At 36.2% G+C, this 19,730-nt stretch overlaps 1 protein-coding gene across 1 annotated transcript; it reads left to right on the forward strand.

Moving 5' to 3' along the window:
- The first annotated feature begins 1,571 nt into the window (after positions 1 to 1,571).
- Positions 1,572 to 19,360, forward strand: LOC117328397 (suppressor of lurcher protein 1-like). The gene is made up of 7 exons (XM_033885926.1): positions 1,572 to 1,677; positions 4,977 to 5,172; positions 12,308 to 12,504; positions 15,352 to 15,390; positions 15,943 to 16,114; positions 16,391 to 16,596; positions 16,880 to 19,360. Exons 1-7 carry the CDS (start codon positions 1,572 to 1,574, stop codon positions 17,011 to 17,013), a joined length of 1,050 nt encoding a protein of 349 aa, XP_033741817.1. The 3' UTR covers positions 17,014 to 19,360.
- Positions 19,361 to 19,730: the final 370 nt, after the last annotated feature.

A 19,730-nucleotide genomic window follows, 5' to 3' on the forward strand; every position in this document is an offset into this window, starting at 1 on the left:
AGGAAAACCGATGTCAGACTTGACTAGGGTGTGTTAAAGTACAAACCTGTCTGCCTAGGAAGCCTTCATCATTAGCTGACAGACTATACATTTAGGACACACCTTGTCCAATTACAAGTTGTTAAGGTCACTCAGGGATCACATTAGCCAATGTTGTTACAGGGCACTGAAGTACACTTAACACCTTCCAGGAATCTCTTCCATCTAACATGTCCACCCACAACTTAAACACCAGTTAACAACATTATCAGCTTGACAGCTGGTATTTCCCTTTAGTAATTTACTGTAAAAGGCAGGTGGTAGTTATAGACAGGTGGTAGTTATAGACAGGTGGTAGTTATAGACAGGTGGTAGTTATAGACGGTTGGTAGTTATAGACAGGTGGTAGTTATAGACAGGTGGTAGTTATAGACGGTTGGTGGTTATAGACAGGTGGTAGTTATAGACAGGCCTGGTAGTTATAGACAGGTGGTAGTTATAGACAGGTGGTAGTTATAGACAGGTGATAGTTATAGACAGGTGATAGTTATAGACAGGTGGTAGTTATAGACAGGTGGTAGTTATAGACAGGTGGTAGTTATAGACAAGCCTAGTATGTATAGATAATAGGTTGATATATTGACAGTTGATAGTTATAAACAAAAGCTTACTGTAGACAGATAGATAAATTCCATAGGTCACAGCAACGTAAATTTTATTATGTAGGTCACTGTGACCAAAATTTGAGATATTGTTTAATGGATGACTAGTGGAAATGCAAACATTTGTAATGCCCTAGGCTCCGAAATATGGCAGAGACTTGTTCTAAGTAGAAAAATTCAAATAGATGATATTGAAATAAGAATTGTTTTCCATTTAGAATATAATTCTAATTCATCTTTGACAAAAAGAACTTGATTGGGTTGTCATTCTTTTACAACTCGTATAGGAGGTCACAGCCCCATTTCAGCGGAATATTTCTGTCAGCACTGACAACTTTGTAAGTCATGTGTCATTATTTATGTTCTACATCTCTCTTTTGATCAGGTGATGGAATGGAAACTGAAATGAATGGACCATTCTATCTGAATTAGTAGCAGCAGATATCAATTTGGTTGCAATGTTGCGGAGAGATAGAACGTCTAGCTAAATTATATGGTTCATCTTTGGACATTTTGATTAGACTGTCAACATATACTAGGTTTTTTTTTCCAGTAAATGAGATTAGGACTACACTTGACTTTTCATTGGGTGGGGTTAATTTGTTTTTACCCTTGTGACTTGACGTTTCTGACTCTTGGTAATTTCGGCTCTCTGTTTGCCGCACTGCGTAGCTGCCACCCAAATTTTGCACTAGTTTGCGGCTGTTGCTGATTGTGACAGCCTGCTAGCTTGTCAGGCTGAGAGTGATGATTAAGACGTTAGCAACATGCTCATTGACAACAGTATAAAAAGTCAGCACAGGAATGTTGAGGACAACTATAATTAGCAAGATCAACGTTCTCTGAAACGGTAAATCCATCAAAACGTCTGGATGATTAGGATCAACATTGCTCAGTGCTGGTTTCGTTAGAGGCACATTTTTGTTGAGTATGATAAAAGATAACCAAGTGAACACAGATCTCAGGGTCAATGTTTCTGCTCCAAGGGGAGGTGATAAGGAGATGCAGAGAGAAGTCAACACATCGACAAAAAAATGTCAGTTGATTGGAAATGTCGTCAAATGTTGACAATGATATATCAAATTTTAACCTTCATAAGAAACGTCATGTATTGCTTGAGAGAGTGATGTATAAAATGTCATCAAAGATATATACATTTAGAAAGAAGGATATAAACATTGACAAGGAGAAATGATTATAAATTATCATTATTTTGTCAAGGAGACATCTATACATCGACAAAGCAATTTGTGACAAAGAGTTGTACATATCTTGAGATGCCAATACTTTGACATTGACAGCATCAATTACATTATGAAGCAAAATCTTTCAAAATGGAAAGACTTCTGTCCAGTGAGTCTGAGTACACTGTAAAGTGAGTAAAAGACCTCTAGCCAATGAGTTATAGACATTTGTCCAATGAGTCAATGACCTCTGTCCAATGAGTCAAAGACCTCTGTCTGGGGAGTCAAACTTGTCTTTCCAGTGAGTCCATGACCTTTGTCTGGGGAGTCAAACTTGTCTGTCCAGTGAGTCAATGACCACTGTCTGGTGAGTCAATGACCTCTGTCCAGTGAGTCAAAGACATCTGTCCGGTGAGTCAATGACATCTGTCCAGTGAGTCAAAGACATCTGTCTGGTGAGTCAAAGACCTCTGTCTGGTGAGTCAATTACCTTTGTCTGGTGAGTCAAAGACATCTGTCCGGTGAGTCAATGACCTCTGTCCAGTCAGACCTTTGTCTGGGGAGTCAAACTTGTCTGTCCAGTGAGTCAAACTCCTCTGTGCTGTGAGATGCTGTTGTAGCTAATCTGGTAATGGGGACAATTGTTGTTAGGTAATAGTTACACTTACTTCAGTTACAGAGGTACATGTATTATGAAGAACACACAGGCCATTCTGTTTATAATGAAAGTGTAGAGTTTTATAGGAGATGATAAAAAAATAAATTTTGACACAGAAATTTATGTCACTCAGAATGAAAAATTGTGAGCGTTGTTTGTTGTATTAAAACTCTGCCAGATGATTTAACACAAGGTACTATCCTGCTAATGTTTTACACTGGTTATTGGAACTCTTTTGAAATGAAGTATGTATCGGTAAAAGTGTAGCATATATCCTTAAGTTAACTGCCTACAAGATGTACTTCAGTATGCTGTGATCAGATGTTTACAGATAACATAGCAGGCAAAACACAAATAATAACTAAGATCATTTTAAGAGATATCCTTATTAAATATTTGCTGATAAATTTTTAAAGACATTTGTACATGCAGTTCTTCTTTGTACTAAAACATACCCAGAGGTACAACGAAACATTTACCATTAGATTTTCAAACTGATATACAATAAACAATTACAAAATTCCATTGTTTTGAATTTTATGTGCCCTGATATTCCAAATATTTCATTTGGCTAAACTTGTACTTGTATAAGCCCCATTACTTTGTTCAATTAATTTGATTGTTCAGTTATACCCTGACGGCAGCTTTATTTAATGTCCCTGATAATAAAATGTACTCGAGTCCAGAAATAAATTTTCTGTTATTGATACTGCCTAATTCTAGAGTGATAATAGAATTTTTAAAAATACAGAAAAGCTGTAAAAAGATTTCTTTTTCTTTTTCCAGAATGATTTGATTACCACAATTTATTGTAAATATGAATTTTATTAGCTGCAAAACTTGGCTGGATTGTTTACAGATGGAAATTTGAAATTGTTCCGGAGCTTTTAATAGCCCACGAGTGCTTTACACATTTTCAGGAAGTGTCTGTTTTTTCACCACCCTCACAGCCTATTTAGCATTTTTATAGTAATGTGCGGTTGTTAGAATCAATACCACAGCTAATGTGATATTGTGCATTTTCTTATAAAACTCCATTCATCTTGGCCCATATAGAACGCCGAGTTAATCATTCTTGTTATTTCAACACCTAATGTATTTTTTTCTGAGAAAAAACAAAAGTGCAGTATTTCCCTGTTTTCTTCCCTGAAACAACAGTACACAGAGCACAGGCTCTCGTTTACTCTTGGGGTTTGAAGTTTCATATTCCTAACACCTACATTAGTTTAAACATTACCAAATGGGCCGGTGCGCGAACAAGCTTAACTTTCATTATTCATTGCTTGATGGACTCACTCTTAATTCAGTTTGATTTAAATCAATTTTATTGCATATCATAATACAATTGAATGAGACAAAAGTTTTCACAATTTAGGAATGTCCTTTCTGATTACAAGTAATTTTGAATTATAGTAATAATAATTCATCAGTCTAAGTTGGAAATGACTGCGGTAAATATCAAAAATATTTATGAGTCGGATTGAAGAGGAGTTTCAATAAATCAAGGTATTTGATAGCGATCTGATGATCAAGCCATTGTAGTTCTATGATAGACATATCCTCTAAATCTGGTTTACCTTTCAGTTCTAAACCAACATTTTGTACAATTCTGATTTAGAATTTCTATGTCCATAAATTTGATGTTACACTGCCAAAAAAAATCTAGCACACCTGGTTCAGTTAGACATTGAACAATGAGTTTTCTATATTAAACCAGTGTGATATAATAAATACCATTGTGTTTGTAAAGATATATAATAACCAGTCATGCCAATACTACCTATTTAGGAGCAGGACTCCCTACTGTTTTTGATATTATTTTAAGCGAAATTATTAGAAAAAAAAAATTGTTAATCATAATTTTAAACATTTAATTACTCCAAAATAAAGGGCAGCTTAACTGTATATTTCTTCGGATGACGACAATCTCTCCGTAGAAATTCTAACAAGTTGGAAGCCATTTCTCTTTAATGAGAGCTAACGAAATGCCTGACACAATTTTTCTGAAGGTCCTAAAAGCTTCTGAGAAGTATCAGTTGCTCTTGTTGGAATAACATATTTTCAAGCTTAGCCAAATAACCTTGACAATCACCGAAGGTCACACAAGTAAATTAAGTTAAAAATCTTCTGACAAAGGAGAACTTATATTTCACCTTCAGTATTAGTTTTCTGTGGGGATTTTGAATTTGCTGATTATCTTCAGGTACAAAAATAAAATCCTGACAAATATATCCGCCTACAAGACTGCTGTGGTCATATAAAGAGAGTAATTAGGTAGGGTGTGTTTGTATATATGTGTGTATACATGGAAATCAATATTCAGAACAAACTTTAATTAGTTTCTACATTTGGAAGTTAATTTTTGTTCTCTTAGAGACTTAATTGTTAATTGAAGTCATACATGTGCTTTCTGATTTTAAAGTTGGGAATAATTAGAATTTTGCAAATGAATTTATTAAAAATACTTTTCATTTAAAAATGTTCTCTTTCCAGTGGTGAACTGTAACCAGAACATATCCAGCCAGCAGTCCTCTACGGGTATAATAATGAGTTCCAGCTTCCCGAACCGTTACCCCTCAACCACCAGGTGTCACTACATATTTAATGGTACTGCTGAAGAGCGTGTTCAGATCCGATTTACTAACATGGACCTGTTCTACTCTGGTGGAAATAAGGATGATCCAAGAGAGTAAGTATCAAGATCCACAGAAATGATTGGCTCATGAGTCTTGGTACAGTTGATGTCTCTTGGCTCAGGATTCATGGTACAGTTAATGTCTCTTGGTTCATAGAAATGATTGGTTCATGATTCATGGTGCAGTTGTCTCTTGGTTCATAGAAATGATTGGTTCATGATTCACGGTGCAGTTAATGTCTCTTGGTTCATAGAAATGATTGGTTCATGATTCACGGTGCAGTTGTTGTCTCTTGGTTCATAGAAATGATTGGCTCAGGATTCATGGTGCAGTTGTTGTCTCTTGGTTCATAGAAATGATTGGTTCATGATTCACGGTGCAGTTAATGTCTCTTGGTTCATAGAAATGATTGGTTCATGATTCACGGTGCAGTTAATGTCTCTTGGTTCATAGAAATGATTGGCTCATGATTCATGGTGCAGTTAATGTCTCTTGGTTCATAGAAATGATTTGTTCATGATTCACTGTGCAGTTGATGTCTCTTGGTTCATAGAAATGATTGGCTCAGGATTCATGGTACAGTTGATGTCTCTTGGTTCATAGAAATGATTGGCTCAGGATTCATGGTGCAGTTGTATCTTGGTTCATAGAAATGATTGGCTCAGGATTCATAGTGCAGTTGATGTCTCTTGGTTCATAGAAATGATTGGCTCAGGATTCATGGTACAGTTGATGTCTCTTGGTTCATAGAAATGATTGGTTCATGATTCATGGTGCAGTTGATGTCTCTTGGTTCATAGAAATGATTGGCTCAGGATTCATGGTACAGTTGATGTCTCTTGGTTCATAGAAATGATTGGCTCAGGATTCATGGTGCAGTTGATGTCTCTTGGTTCATAGAAATGATTGGCTCAGGATTCATGGTGCAGTTGATGTCTCTTGGTTCATAGAAATGATTGGCTCAGGATTCATGGTACAGTTGATATCTCTTGGTTCATTGAAATGATTGGCTCAGGATTCATGGTGCAGTTGATGTCTCTTGATTCTTAGGAACAATCCACTGAAAGTTCATAGTAATCATTCAAGGAGGTGTTAGATTGGTAGTCTTATAGATCATTGAAAAAATAATATAATGTGTATATGGAAAGTATGGAAAGAACTCAAATTAATGTAAATTTTAATGATGTTGGCCAGGTAGCTCAATGATAAGAGCCTCCATCTAGAGTTTGGAGGTTCTGGGTTCAAATCCTTGTCTCGTCACTGCATTTTTCCTTTCATGTCACACAAACAAGAACCAAAAAATATCATCTATATTGAATGGCATGATCCTTCTTGGAGCTCGTTCAAATATTGGTAGATGTCATAAATTACCATTAAATTATTATGTAAAATTGTTATAGTGGTTGGAGAAGTCTGGAACTTGAAGCATGAAATCATACTGTATCCAGGTAGTTACAGTACTGTACCCACATTTCTTGTCACTATAATGATAGGTACAATAAGCCTGTTGTCGTACAAATGTCTACGTTACACATGTCCTTAACGACAGCCTCATTGTAAAGGTGGTGGGATTAAAACTTACTGCAGTTTGTCATTCTCAGATCATAAATCCACAGGAAAATTGCTTTGTACTATGGTTTAGCATGAAGGAAATTGTCACCAGAGATTTCTTAGACTGAAAATTGGAATGAAATTTTGATGGTAACAGTGTAGAACCTTTGATATTAAAGATATATAACATCTGTGACATTTCATCGACAGTATGTGATAAAAATGATCCTATTAAAGGCGTTTGGACGTAAGATTACAGAAAAAAAAATCAATTTTGTTCGACTTTGTGTGTTTCTACTGTAACACCAGCCTTGAGTTATGTGACAAATGATCTAGTCTAGACAGTTTGGTACTCAGTTTGTCAAATCACAACAGCCTAAGGTGTTAACAAGTCAACTCCCGTATCATTCCGGTTCTTACTCTGTTCTCTTCCAGCCTCCTCTTCGTTTATCTTCCTCATTCCTCTATCAGTTTAAAATCATCTCCTGTTTTCTTCTAAGCCTCTTCCCCTTCCTTTCTGTATCAATTTTTCCAACCCAGGATCTTGACGTCATGGTTACAAGAAAAATGGACATATGATATGAGACTTGTGTCCAGATGATGGGAAATCCTTGATTATCCGACCATTATCCGACCATTATCTTACCATTATCTGTGTTCAGTATAAGAGGTGGAATCATAGTGGTTTGTTTGTTTGCTGGGTTTATTGCCCTCTGAACAGCCAGGGTCAATTTGAGGAGGGGTCACCTTGTAGTAGTTAGTGACTACCTCATTGAACAACATACAGGAAACAACATATGAACAGTCTGTTGAGTTAAGAAGCCGTCTAATTTGCTACCCATTATAGAAGGAAGTTGTTCAGCAAAACTGTACCTCTTCATTAATAAAATACAGATACAGACAGAATAGAAACAGGCTATTTCATCCAAAAGCAACGGTTTCCCACATTAAAAAGAATACAATTTGTAGTAATCCTCTGACTAAAGCAAAACCACAAGGATCTCGATCACTTCATAATAATGACACAATTAAAAAAATAATAGCAAAAAATACATAAAATTTGAAGAAAAAAATCATACACGAAAATCATTGCGAGTTTATAAGTTTTAGTATTAATAATGATTAGTCACGATGAAATAAGTTGCATGTGTTTTATCATAAAAAACAGAGCTAAAATGATGGTTTTAATAAGTTCCTATGCTTTATACCTGTGCAGAAAGTATCAATTATATTATAATTGTTGCGAATCACTTTTATATAATTTCAATGACAACGATCGTATATAAATTATATCTTTCTCAAGCATTTAATCGTCCTTAATCCCTGAGACCATGGCATGTAAAAAAAAAAGGGATAAAATCGGTATATGTACATGTAGAAGTTTGTTGTAGACTTCAACACTGGTATTCATACGGGAGAGATTTAGTCTATTGAAGATCATGATGATTATAATATATCACTTTCTAAATTAAGTGCCCTTCATGACTAGAAGCGGGTTTTTTTTATAGAATATAGACTATATAACGCATGAATTTACTGTACGTGTGTTTGTCTTTTCTCACAAACCAGAGTATCCAGAACTGTTGTATTGTTGGTATGTTTATTTGAATATTAATTTGCGAATGAAATAGCACATTATTTTATTTTAAAATGTTGATACTGTGTTCCTTTCTTTGGTAATGAGTAAGAAATGGTAAACACTTAACTAATATACATTTATTGGTGATCGACCGATTATTACACCAGTCTGTGTTAACCAAGCGGTCATTTTCAGAGTCAATTTCACTATTTATTTTTTTTTTTTAAACTCAAACTTATATTGTTGGATTCCGACTTCTTGTCGGCAATATTCGTCAAATTCAACAACCTCATATCTCATGTCCAGATCGTATTCAGACATGTTTGTGCTGCTTCTGTTCACACTGTCCTCTATGCTACTGGCCACCATAACAGTCACTCCGTTCAACCTGTGACGTCATAGACTGAAGAGTTCCAAATCAGCGTGACTGACCGATACGCTGATTAGCAGTCGACCGACAGGTGCAAATCGCGTACTTCGATGTGCGATATCTCGGCACTCGGCCAACCGATTTTGATGCGGTTTGTGACATTCTTCTTTGGTGGTTACAAAGAATAACATATTTGATTATCGTTTTTCGTTCAGGGTACACTTTAAGAGACATGGTCAATTTTACACCTGCTGTAGTCCTAGCAATTTAACTCTTTAGAAACAATGATTCAATTAACAATAAGAATAAATATAGTGTGTGAGGTCAGTTTTTAACTTTAATATCCAAAGTATGGATCCTCGGACTAATTAGTTGATAGGTACAAATTATTGTCATTCAGCAGTGTGGCTGATTGAATGAGTGCCCTCCAGATGACTCCAAACAGTCACTCAAATTTGTCCCCGAATATATTGATCCAATTCTGACTTGAGGCTGTGTATCATATTATGTCCAGTTACTAGAACCCGAGCCCGAGTCCACCTTATAATGTATATGTGATAGGAATCATTTAGCTGGACATTTTTAAATGTATCCATGTTTTCTAGATGAAGAAGAAGGACCTGTGTGCCATTTTTTACAACAACGAAAATGCTCCATACAGTGAAGACAAGCAATTTAGACCATGGCTTTAAAAGTGCTGATGATGGATACATTGTTAAAACGTGTCCTTTTCAATATAAAACTGTTTCCATAGTTTAATTGTAAAGAATGGGTTGTTACTAGATTTGGCAATGATGGGAGCCTAGCTGTAGAATATAATCTGTTGGCATGACAACACACTGTTTGAATATGTTGATTTTTCAACCAAAAATCAGAAAACTTTCTGTACCATGATATTAATAGATCTAATGTCCCTATAGTATTTGTTAGCTCACCTGCCCGAAGGGCAAGTGAGCTTATGCCGTGGCGCGGCGTCCGTCGTCCGTCCGTCGTCCGTCCGGCCGTCCGGCCGTCCGGCCGGCGTCAACTTTCCATTCAAGCAACTTCTTCTCAATAACCAAAAGGCCTAGAGACCTAATATTGGGCCTGTAGCATGCTGGGGTGAAGGGCTACCAAGTTTGTTCAAATGAATGACCTTGACCTTCATTCAAGGTCACAGGAGTCAAAAAGGCTAAAATCTTCAAACAACTTCTTCTCAACAACCAACAGTCCCAGGGAGTTGATATTGGGTCTGTAGCATGCTGGGGTAAAGGGCTACCAAGTTTGTTCAAATGAATGACCTTGACTTTCATTCAAGGTCACAGGAGTCAAAAAGGCTAAAAAAAAATTAGACGACTTCTTCTAAATAGCCAAAAGACCCAGGGACTTGATATTGGGTCTGTAGCATGCTGGGGTGAAGGGCTACCAAGTTTGTTCAAATGAATGACCTTGACCTTCATTCAAGGTCACAGGAGTCAAAAAGGCTAAAATCTTTAAACGACTTCTTCTCAATAGCCAAGAGTCCCAGGGACTTGATATTGGGTCTGTAGCATGCTGGGGTGAAGGGCTACCAAGTTTGTTCAAATGAATGACCTTGACTTTCATTCAAGGTCACAGGAGTCAAAAAGGCTAAAATCTTTAAACGACTTCTTCTCAATAACCAAGAGTCCCAGGGAGTTGATATTGGGTCTGTAGCATGCTCGGGTGAAGGGCTACCAAGTTTGTTCAAATGAATGACCTTGACTTTCATTCAAGGTCACAGGGGTCAAAAAGGCTAAAATCTTTAAACGACTTCTTCTCAATAACCAAGAGTCCCAGGGAGTTGATATTGGGTCTGTAGCATGCTGGGGTGAAGGGCTACCAAGTTTGTTCAAATGAATGACCTTGACCGTCATTCAAGGTCACAGGAGTCAAAAAGGCTAAAATCTTTAAACGACTTCTTCTCAATAACCAAGAGTCCCAGAGGCCTAATATTTGGCCTGTAGCATGCTGGGGTGAAGGGCTCCCAAGTTTGTTCAAATGAATGACCTCGACTTTCATTCAAGGTCACAGGAGTCAAAAAGGCTAAAATCTTTAAACGACTTCTTCTCAATAACCAAGAGTCCCAGGGAGTTGATATTGGGTCTGTAGCATGCTGCGGTAAAGGGCTACCAATTTTGTTCAAATGAATGGCCTTGACCTTCATTCAAGGTCACAGGGGCCAAAAAGGCTAAAATCTTTAAACGACTTCTTCTCGATAACCAACAGTCCCAGAGACCTAATATTTGGCCTGTAGCATGCTGGGGTAAAGAGCTACCAAGTTTGTTCAAATGAATGACCTTGACTTTCATTCAAGGTCACAGGAGTCAAAAAGGCTAAAATCTTTAAACGACTTCTTCTCAATAACCAAGAGTCCCAGAGACCTAATATTTGGCCTGTAGCATGCTGGGGTGAAGGGCTACCAAGTTTGTTCAAATGAATGACCTTGACTTTCATTCAAGGTCACAGGAGTCAAAAAGGCTAAAATCTTTAAACGACTTCTTCTCAATAACCAAGAGTCCCAGAGAGTTGATATTGGGTCTGTAGCATGCTGGGGTAAAGGGCTACAAAGTTTGTTCAAATGAATGACCTTGACCTTCATTCAAGGTCACAGGGGTCAAAAAGGCTAAAATCTTTAAACAACTTCTTCTCAATAACCAAGAGTCCCAGGGAGTTGATATTGGGTCTGTAGCATGCTGGGGTAAAGGGCTACCAAGTTTGTTCAAATGAATGACCTTGACCTTCATTCAAGGTCACGTCGATCAAGTATGCTTAAATCTTTAAATGACTTTTAGTGAAAAGCCAAAGTGCAGAGAGACATTATATTGGTCCTGTAGCATGCTTTCAAATAACTGCAGGATCCATATATGAAAAGATCACTGCATTGCAGGTGAGCGATTTGGGCCCATTGGGCCACTTTAATATCCAAAGTATGGATCCTCGGACTAATTAGTTGATAGGTACAAATTATTGTCATTCAGCAGTGTGGCTGATTGAATGAGTGCCCTCCAGATGACTCCAAACAGTCACTCAAATTTGTCCCCGAATATATTGATCCAATTCTGACTTGAGGCTGTGTATCATATTATGTCCAGTTACTAGAACCCGAGCCTGAGTCCACCTTATAATGTATATGTGATAGGAATCATTTAGCTGGACATTTTTAAATGTGTCCATGTTTTCTAGATGAAGAAGAAGGACCTGTGTGCCATTTTTTACAACAACGAAAATGCTCCATGCAGTGAAGACAAGCAATTTAGACCATGGCTTTAAAAGTGCTGATGATGGATACATTGTTAAAACGTGTCCTTTTCAATATAAAACTGTTTCCATAGTTTAATTGTAAAGAATGGGTTGTTACTAGATTTGGCAATGATGGGAGCCTAGCTGTAGAATATAATCTGTTGGCATGACAACACACTGTTTGAATATGTTGATTTTTCAACCAAAAATCAGAAAACTTTCTGTACCATGATATTAATAGGTCTAATGTCCCTATAGTATTTGTTTATGGTTAAAATTCCTCTACGGTCCTTTTCAGAGATCAATCAGCCATATTATGTTAGCTCTATAAAATTGTGCATGTTATGTACATAAAAACATACCATGTACTAAATCCTTAATGCAGCCTTTTGCTTTGATGTTTGAAGCACTGAAGTGTAAGATTTCTTTGTTTTTATTCCTGTAACAGTTGCAGCCAAAAGGATTCTATAACAGTGTACGACATTCTTGGAAATGTTGAGACAGAAATTGATGTGTTCTGCGGGGCCAAAGTTCCTCCTCAACTGATGTCTAGTGGCCCCTACCTAAAGATTGTCTTTAATTCCAAAGCCCACATAGATCACGTCCGCTTCTCAGGATTCCGCTTCTTATACAACTTCAGATCAGGTGAGTTAATAATAAAAACAGACAACTTTTGTGTTAGAATCTTTTCATGGAATTCATGGATGTATAAAATATGTTAATTATGCTATGTTTTAGCATATAGAAACATAAGGTAATCAGGAGATAAATTCTGATTCAAACACAAAAGAATTGTGGGTTTGTTTTAAACATACACCAGTACCAGAAATGGTAGTGTCTCTAGGACTAATCAGCCAATCAGCTGCTGTGTCTCTAGGACTAATCAGCCAATCGGCTGCTGTGTCTCTAGGACTAATCAACCAATCGGCTGCTGTGTCTCTAGGACTAATCAGCCAATCGGCTGCTGTGTCTCTAGGACTAATCAACCAATCGGCTGCTGTGTCTATAGGACTAATCAGCCAATCAGCTGCTGTTTCACACAAAGTCCCCAAATAAAATGTGTTTTTGAGATTTGCAGCTATTGAGTAATTAATATTATGGAATAGGTACTTCCTATTGACGAGAATAAAGATTAATGTAATTAAATTTAAAAAAGCAAAAATAAACACTCCTACTGAATTAAGAATGATGAAGGACATGGGAGATCCCTTGTCAACTGTAAATATCAAGATTACCATCTTTCGAGTACCCACATGCTCTTATATGCCATTACATCATTCGTAAGTAGCAAAAACTTCAAACTTTATTTTGATATAAATTTCATATTATTTAAACTTCAAATCAGCGATTGAGAGGATGGAATCACTAGTAATAGCATATAGTAAAATCTTTAGTTGTGGGAGTCCTCTAAAGACAGAAGCTTGACCTTTGTAATACTCCCTACACTAATTTTATGACCAGTACCTAACGTAGTTGTGTGCATTGGATATATTTACATTGATTGAATGATCTTCCTAAAAGTTGTCCACTTGTAATGATCGATATATTCTTATAAAAAAGATCCTATGGTAGCAGGAATATTGAGTTAGACTGTCAGTTTGAATTCTAAAACCTCCTCCTCAACATCTAAGGAAACATGCTGAATAAAGGGCACAGAAATGAGAAGTAGGGCCTTTAAAAGACTACATCACTTAAACCCAATTAAGTATTCAACAGAAGTAAGGCAGGTGAATCAATAACTTAAAGACTAACATGATAATAGTGAGGAAATTCTGATTAAAAGACAAAGTCTGTAATAGTGAAAAGTTGACTTCTATTAAAAAGTCAATTTAATCTTCAAAAGCTTATAAATTTTCAGGGATCTACAAAGAAAATATCACTGTGGGAAATGTAGTGATATTATGGTAAATGAAGTTAAAATAATCTAGGTACAAAGGATCAGGATGTAAACTTACCCTTAACAAGGTTAAGTTAGGAAGTGACATTCTCTTCCTCAATAAATATAAATATTGTTTACATGTATGCCAAGAAATCTGTGAAGATTATCATTGAGGCAAAGTCAAAATGACCAGAGTGGTGTGTTTACTTCAAGCTCTCATTCCATCTATAACAGCCGTGGTGTGTTTGCTTCAAGCTCTCATTCTGTCTAGAACAGCCATGGTGTGTTTGCTTCAAGCTCTCATTCTGTCTAGAACAGCCGTGGTGTGTTTACTTCAAGCTCTCATTCCATCTATAACAGCTGTGGTGTGTTTGCTTCAAGATCTCATTCTGTCTAGAACAGCCGTGGTGTGTTTACTTCAAGCTCTCATTCCATCTATAACAGCTGTGGTGTGTTTGCTTCAAGCTCTCATTCTGTCTAGAACAGCCATGGTGTGTTTGCTTCAAGCTCTCATTCTGTCTAGAACAGCCATGGTGTGTTTGCTTCAAGCTCTCATTCTGTCTACAACAGCCATGGTGTGTTTGCTTCAAGCTCTCATTCTGTCTAGAACAGCCGTGGTGTGTTTGCTTCAAGCTCTCATTCTGTCTACAACAGCTATACAATTGGCAACCCCATTGACTTTGAAACACTGCCAGAACATGTTTATGGTTTTATAAGTGGAGTTATTGACATGACCTTGGATCAAAGGGTAGAACTGCAATACAAAATTGTTTAGGTATTCCTCATATAGCTATCTCCCTTTATATATATATGAGAACATATAGAAAAAAACAAACATGCAGACATGTTATGGTACATGTATCTTCGAAACGGCCAAAACTCTCAACTTAAAACTACATTTTTACATACATATATTGCTATATCGTGTCTTCGAAATGGCCAAAACTCTCAACTTAAAACTACATACAGATATTGCTGTCATATCTTGGAAATGGCAAAATTGGTTTGGTTTGTTTTGGTTTAACGTCCTATTAACAGCCAGGGTCATTTAAGGACGTGCCAGGTTTTGGAGGTGGAAAAGCCGGAGTACCCCGAGAAAAACCACCGGCCTATGGTCAGTACCTCAGGCAACTGCCCCACGTAGGTTTCGAACTCGCAACCCAGAGGTGATAAAAAGTGTCGGGACACCTTAACCACTCAGCCACCGCAGCCCCTAATGGAAAAAACTCTCAACTTAAACCTGAATACTGATATTGCTGTTGTATCTTCTAAATGGCCAAAACTCTCAACCTAAAACTGAATACTGATATTACTGTCATATCATCGAAACAGCCAAAACTTAAAACTTAAAACTTAATACTGATATTGCTGTTGTATCTTGGAAACAGTCAAAACTTTCAACTTAAAACCGAATACTGATATTGCTGTTGTATCTTAGAAACAGCCAAAACTCTCAACATAAAACTTCTAAATGGCCAAAACTCTCAACTTAAAACTGCAAATAGATGTTACTAGGATTGGCCCTGGATCAGGTCCTAAAAACTCCAATACACAGTAAATAAACCTTGAATTATATAAATCTAAATCCTGAATTTGTTTCCTCTTTTCCCTAGATTATGGAATCAGTACAGGAATACAGGAAAGACGAGGAGGTAAGAGTTACTGATGTAAAGTTATCTCCCATTGAAGGGAACTCTTTTGTAACATAGAAAATAATAATGTTAGTTTGTCAAATGTACTCCTATCACCAATAATGTAAGTAGCAAAGTGTAAGTTTTCATAAAAACTGTTTCACTAAGGCCACAATAGATAACATTCATCATTGTTTTACGGTATGCCTAGAGAGTATGCTACTGGGAATTGTGCAAATATTAACTAAATTTCAGAAAGTATGAATGTATTAGATTATTAAATAATATCATAAGAAATGTGACACAAATATGGCATTTAATTCCAATGAATGACAGGGAGGCCGTTAGCTGTGATAGCCAGGAATGTTTATCAGATTATTTTGAGAACATGCAATTATGTTATTGCAAGAGTATTTGATTACAATATTATAAAACCATCAAAAGTATGGAATCAATATTAAAGAATTCTTTGGTATTTTATCATCTGCACTCTCTCTTCAAATGAATCATTTTCCTCCTTCATGCTTTCTATTGATCAATAAAATTAATTATCGGCGGATCATCCTGTTTCAGCTTGTTATTTTAAATATGAAAGCAAACAAAACAAGACTGGAAGATTTGTCTCTCCCAACCATCCAGGACTTTATCCCAAGGCTACAACATGTCATTACATATTCCATGGAGAAGCAGATGAAAAAGTCCGCATTTTGTTCCAGTCATTCGAAGTTCATGGCAAATATCCAAGGTTGGTAAAATACTTGTAGTGTTTAAAAACAAAAGTGATGGCAGTATTTTATTAGATTTCTTTTTAATATTTGAGATATGAATGGAAATTTCTACGTCGGATGTACTTTTGGTTCAAGAATATGAATCATTGATGTGCAATAAACTTTCTGGATTCAATTTTGAGGTTCTTAATCTTTAAAAGAAATTGACATCCAGCCACAAATTACATGAACAACATCAAATCTTATGGCTGCTTGTCCATAGTCTGTCATAAATTCATACTTTTCTGTTATAGATGTCTTACTGAGGTAGGCAGTGATTATGTGTCCTTCTCCAACTTCTACGGAGTAGAGGATCGGGACATGCCTCGATTATGTGGTGTATTAAAACCAGAGTCCACGTTTATTGAATCTGACAATGATTTTCTGACTGTGGTGTTCAAGTCAAATATGCAGCAGGAAAGTTCAGGTTTCGAGGCACATTACACTTTCTTCAAAAAAGGTAGGTTATATTTTTGTCATGTTAATTGTTAACACAACTGCAAAATCCAAGGGTTCCTCGATCTTCCCAAATATGTCTTGACAAAATCAAATGTTCTATTCACTTTCTATATATATGATTTATTAAACAATTCCTTTGTACTGAATATCCCATGTACATTGTATGTAGGTTTTTCTTCTTCAGTCTTCATCTCTTTAGAGAACTGTATTGTGTTTCTACCAACAAGATAAGATTAATGTATGATACAATCATATTAAAAAATGTCCTTTTTAACCTTTTACAGAGATACCTCCAGATCCTTCCAACACTCCCCAGAGGTTTAATGACGCTATTATGTGGTCCAGTAACCTGGCAACTATTGTTCTGTTGCTTATAGTTTTTGTGATAGCAAAACAATCGTTAACGGCAGACTCCTGATCCAGCAAAACACGGTCCTAGGTTTCCAGGGGAACAAATTCTGTGATATCTTCAGTGAAACGCTGCATCAATGACATGTCACTCGGAGAAGGACATGTCACCCCGAGAAGGACATGTCACCCCGAGAAGGACATGTCACCCCGAAGAGGATAAGGATATACATGGCAGTCAAGTTTGATTTTATTAATAACGGAAAAATACTCAAATTCAAAAATGATTCTACGACTAGAAAGGGAAATATCTATTCCACTGACAAATACTCAATAAAAATGTTCTAAAGATAATACAGAAAAGGAGATATTGTTCCGATATTGAAGGAAGATAACTCTATTTCAATGTTAGGAACAGGAAGATGGCAACAGAAATAATACAATAGGACACAGCGTTGTGTGGTCATACCCATTGGTCACAATGGTGATGACCATTCATTTCACGGTTAATGTGTGGTCATACCTAGATGACCATTCATTTCACGGTTAACATTGAGATAGGACTCTACACTGTTGGAATAGCAGTGCACCTGAATAATGCATGTGTTTGGACGGGATTGTGGAACATGTTTGAAATATAGCAATATTTTGAAATACATTCCTGACATATTTAACAAAGCTAACACCCAAAACATACATGTATCTTTGTGTGTGTGAAGTTTCCATTTGTTTGGACAGCCAAAACAACATTATCCAAAATAGATGGAAAAATATTTCCACAAGACAAGTTGTGTTTTTCCAGGATATGGACCAGAGTTGTCACCTAAAGTGACACTGCAATATAAATCAGGATTGTTACCCGATCATTTTCATCATATAACGATATAAAATACTGTCTGTTGCCTTTAATCATAGTTTCAACGTTAACCAATTCATGTCTCTACCTCATGCTCTCAAAAAACCATCTGATCTTTGTATTATATATCATCCGTCACTGCATCGTTTACGTATTGTGAAATCACAATACAACAGTATGCTGTAAGATATGCCATATTCTGTAGTATAAAACAATGTTAATTTTAATTGATAATAATTTGGAATATCCAGTGATAAAATATGTAACCTTATATACAATTTTCCTTACCTGGATGTTTTGCCTCTAAATCTTTATAGCAGTTTGTTTTTCATTAATTTGTTTTTAGGTCACCTCAGACCTAAGAGGCCCAGGTTTATGATATTGGGTCAGTAGCATGCTTTGATAGCACACTGAAAATTTTGTCAAGGTCATAGGGTGAAAAATGTTCAAGGTCATAGAGTCAAATGTGTTCAATTCAAAAACAGCAACTATCAGTATGTATTTCAGAATTCAAATGACAGAAAATACAACTCTCTGAATTCTTTGAAACTTTCCCAATTTTTTTCTGTCGAAAATATGTTGTTAAGGAAATTATCCAGTCAAACCTTTCTTTAGGTTCTTTTTTTCCTTATGAATTGCTTGATTAATATGAAACTGAACAGAGTCAGTCAAAAGCTTCATAAATAGCTGAAGTAATTTTTTGTTAAAAAAAAAAAAGTCACAGATTAAAGTTGTGCCATATTTATATTGTATATACTAAGCTTGTTAGCTAGACATAGTCAGCCTCCGCATATGTGGAATCAGTCTCTTCGTATGTGGAAACTCCTTCATGTGAATTACGCAGATAAGCTTCAAAGTTCACATTTCAACATATGATGTAATGGAAATAATTTTCCCCTGATATTGATAACATAATATTCCGCGAAATATGTATGGTTTTGGGTAGTGTGGCAGTTTTCATTGATGTATGTGTTATGAAGAAGTTGGTGTATAAATGTTTGTTACATATAGAATAATGTTAAATGTTTTATATCATCACATTTCTTACAGCTATATTAATAATGTGTATATCTACTTGCCATACAGTTGAAAGTTTGACATGTACATGTAGTTACAAAAGTTGTGTTTTCTATAGCTACTGTTTAGGAATTTGAGAGAGTTTAATACTATCATCGTTAAAAATGTGTGAGTGTTTCTTCACTGTTTCAATGTTGCGAAAAGTTTGCTACAGTGGTGGCGAATATTTATTTTTTTCAATCATGAACAAAGTGTCCGGTAAATTAGAGCTTTTTTGTTAATTATTGTAAATACATGAAGGTGTGTGTAGTTATTTATATAAAATGTGACACTATTCAGAACTTTGTCAAATAAATGACATTGGAAATAGTGTGATACTGTTTGAATTGTATTTATGGAGGTAGTGTAATATCCCACCACAATAGACCATTGTTATGGAGGTAGTGTAATATCCCACCACAATAGACCATTGTATTTATGGAGGTTGTGTAATATCCCACCACAATAGACCATTGTTATGGAGGTAGTGTAATATCCTGCCACAATAGACCATTGTTATGGAGGTAGTGTAATATCCCACCACAATAGACCATTGTATTTATGGAGGTAGTGTTATATCCCACCACAATAGACCATTGTATTTATGGAGGTTGTGTAATATCCCACCACAATAGACCATTGTTATGGAGGTAGTGTAATATCCCACCACAATAGACCATTGTATTTATGGAGGTAGTGTAATATCCCACCACAATAGACCATTGTATTTATGGAGGTAGTGTAATATCCCACCACAATAGACCATTGTATTTATGGAGGTAGTGTTATATCCCACCACAATAGACCATTGTTATGGAGGTAGTGTAATATCCCGCCACAATAGACCATTGTTATGGAGGTAGTGTAATATCCCA

The sequence above is a fragment of the Pecten maximus genome, chromosome 5, assembly GCF_902652985.1.
Source record: "Pecten maximus chromosome 5, xPecMax1.1, whole genome shotgun sequence".
Lineage (NCBI taxonomy): Eukaryota > Metazoa > Mollusca > Bivalvia > Pectinida > Pectinidae > Pecten > Pecten maximus.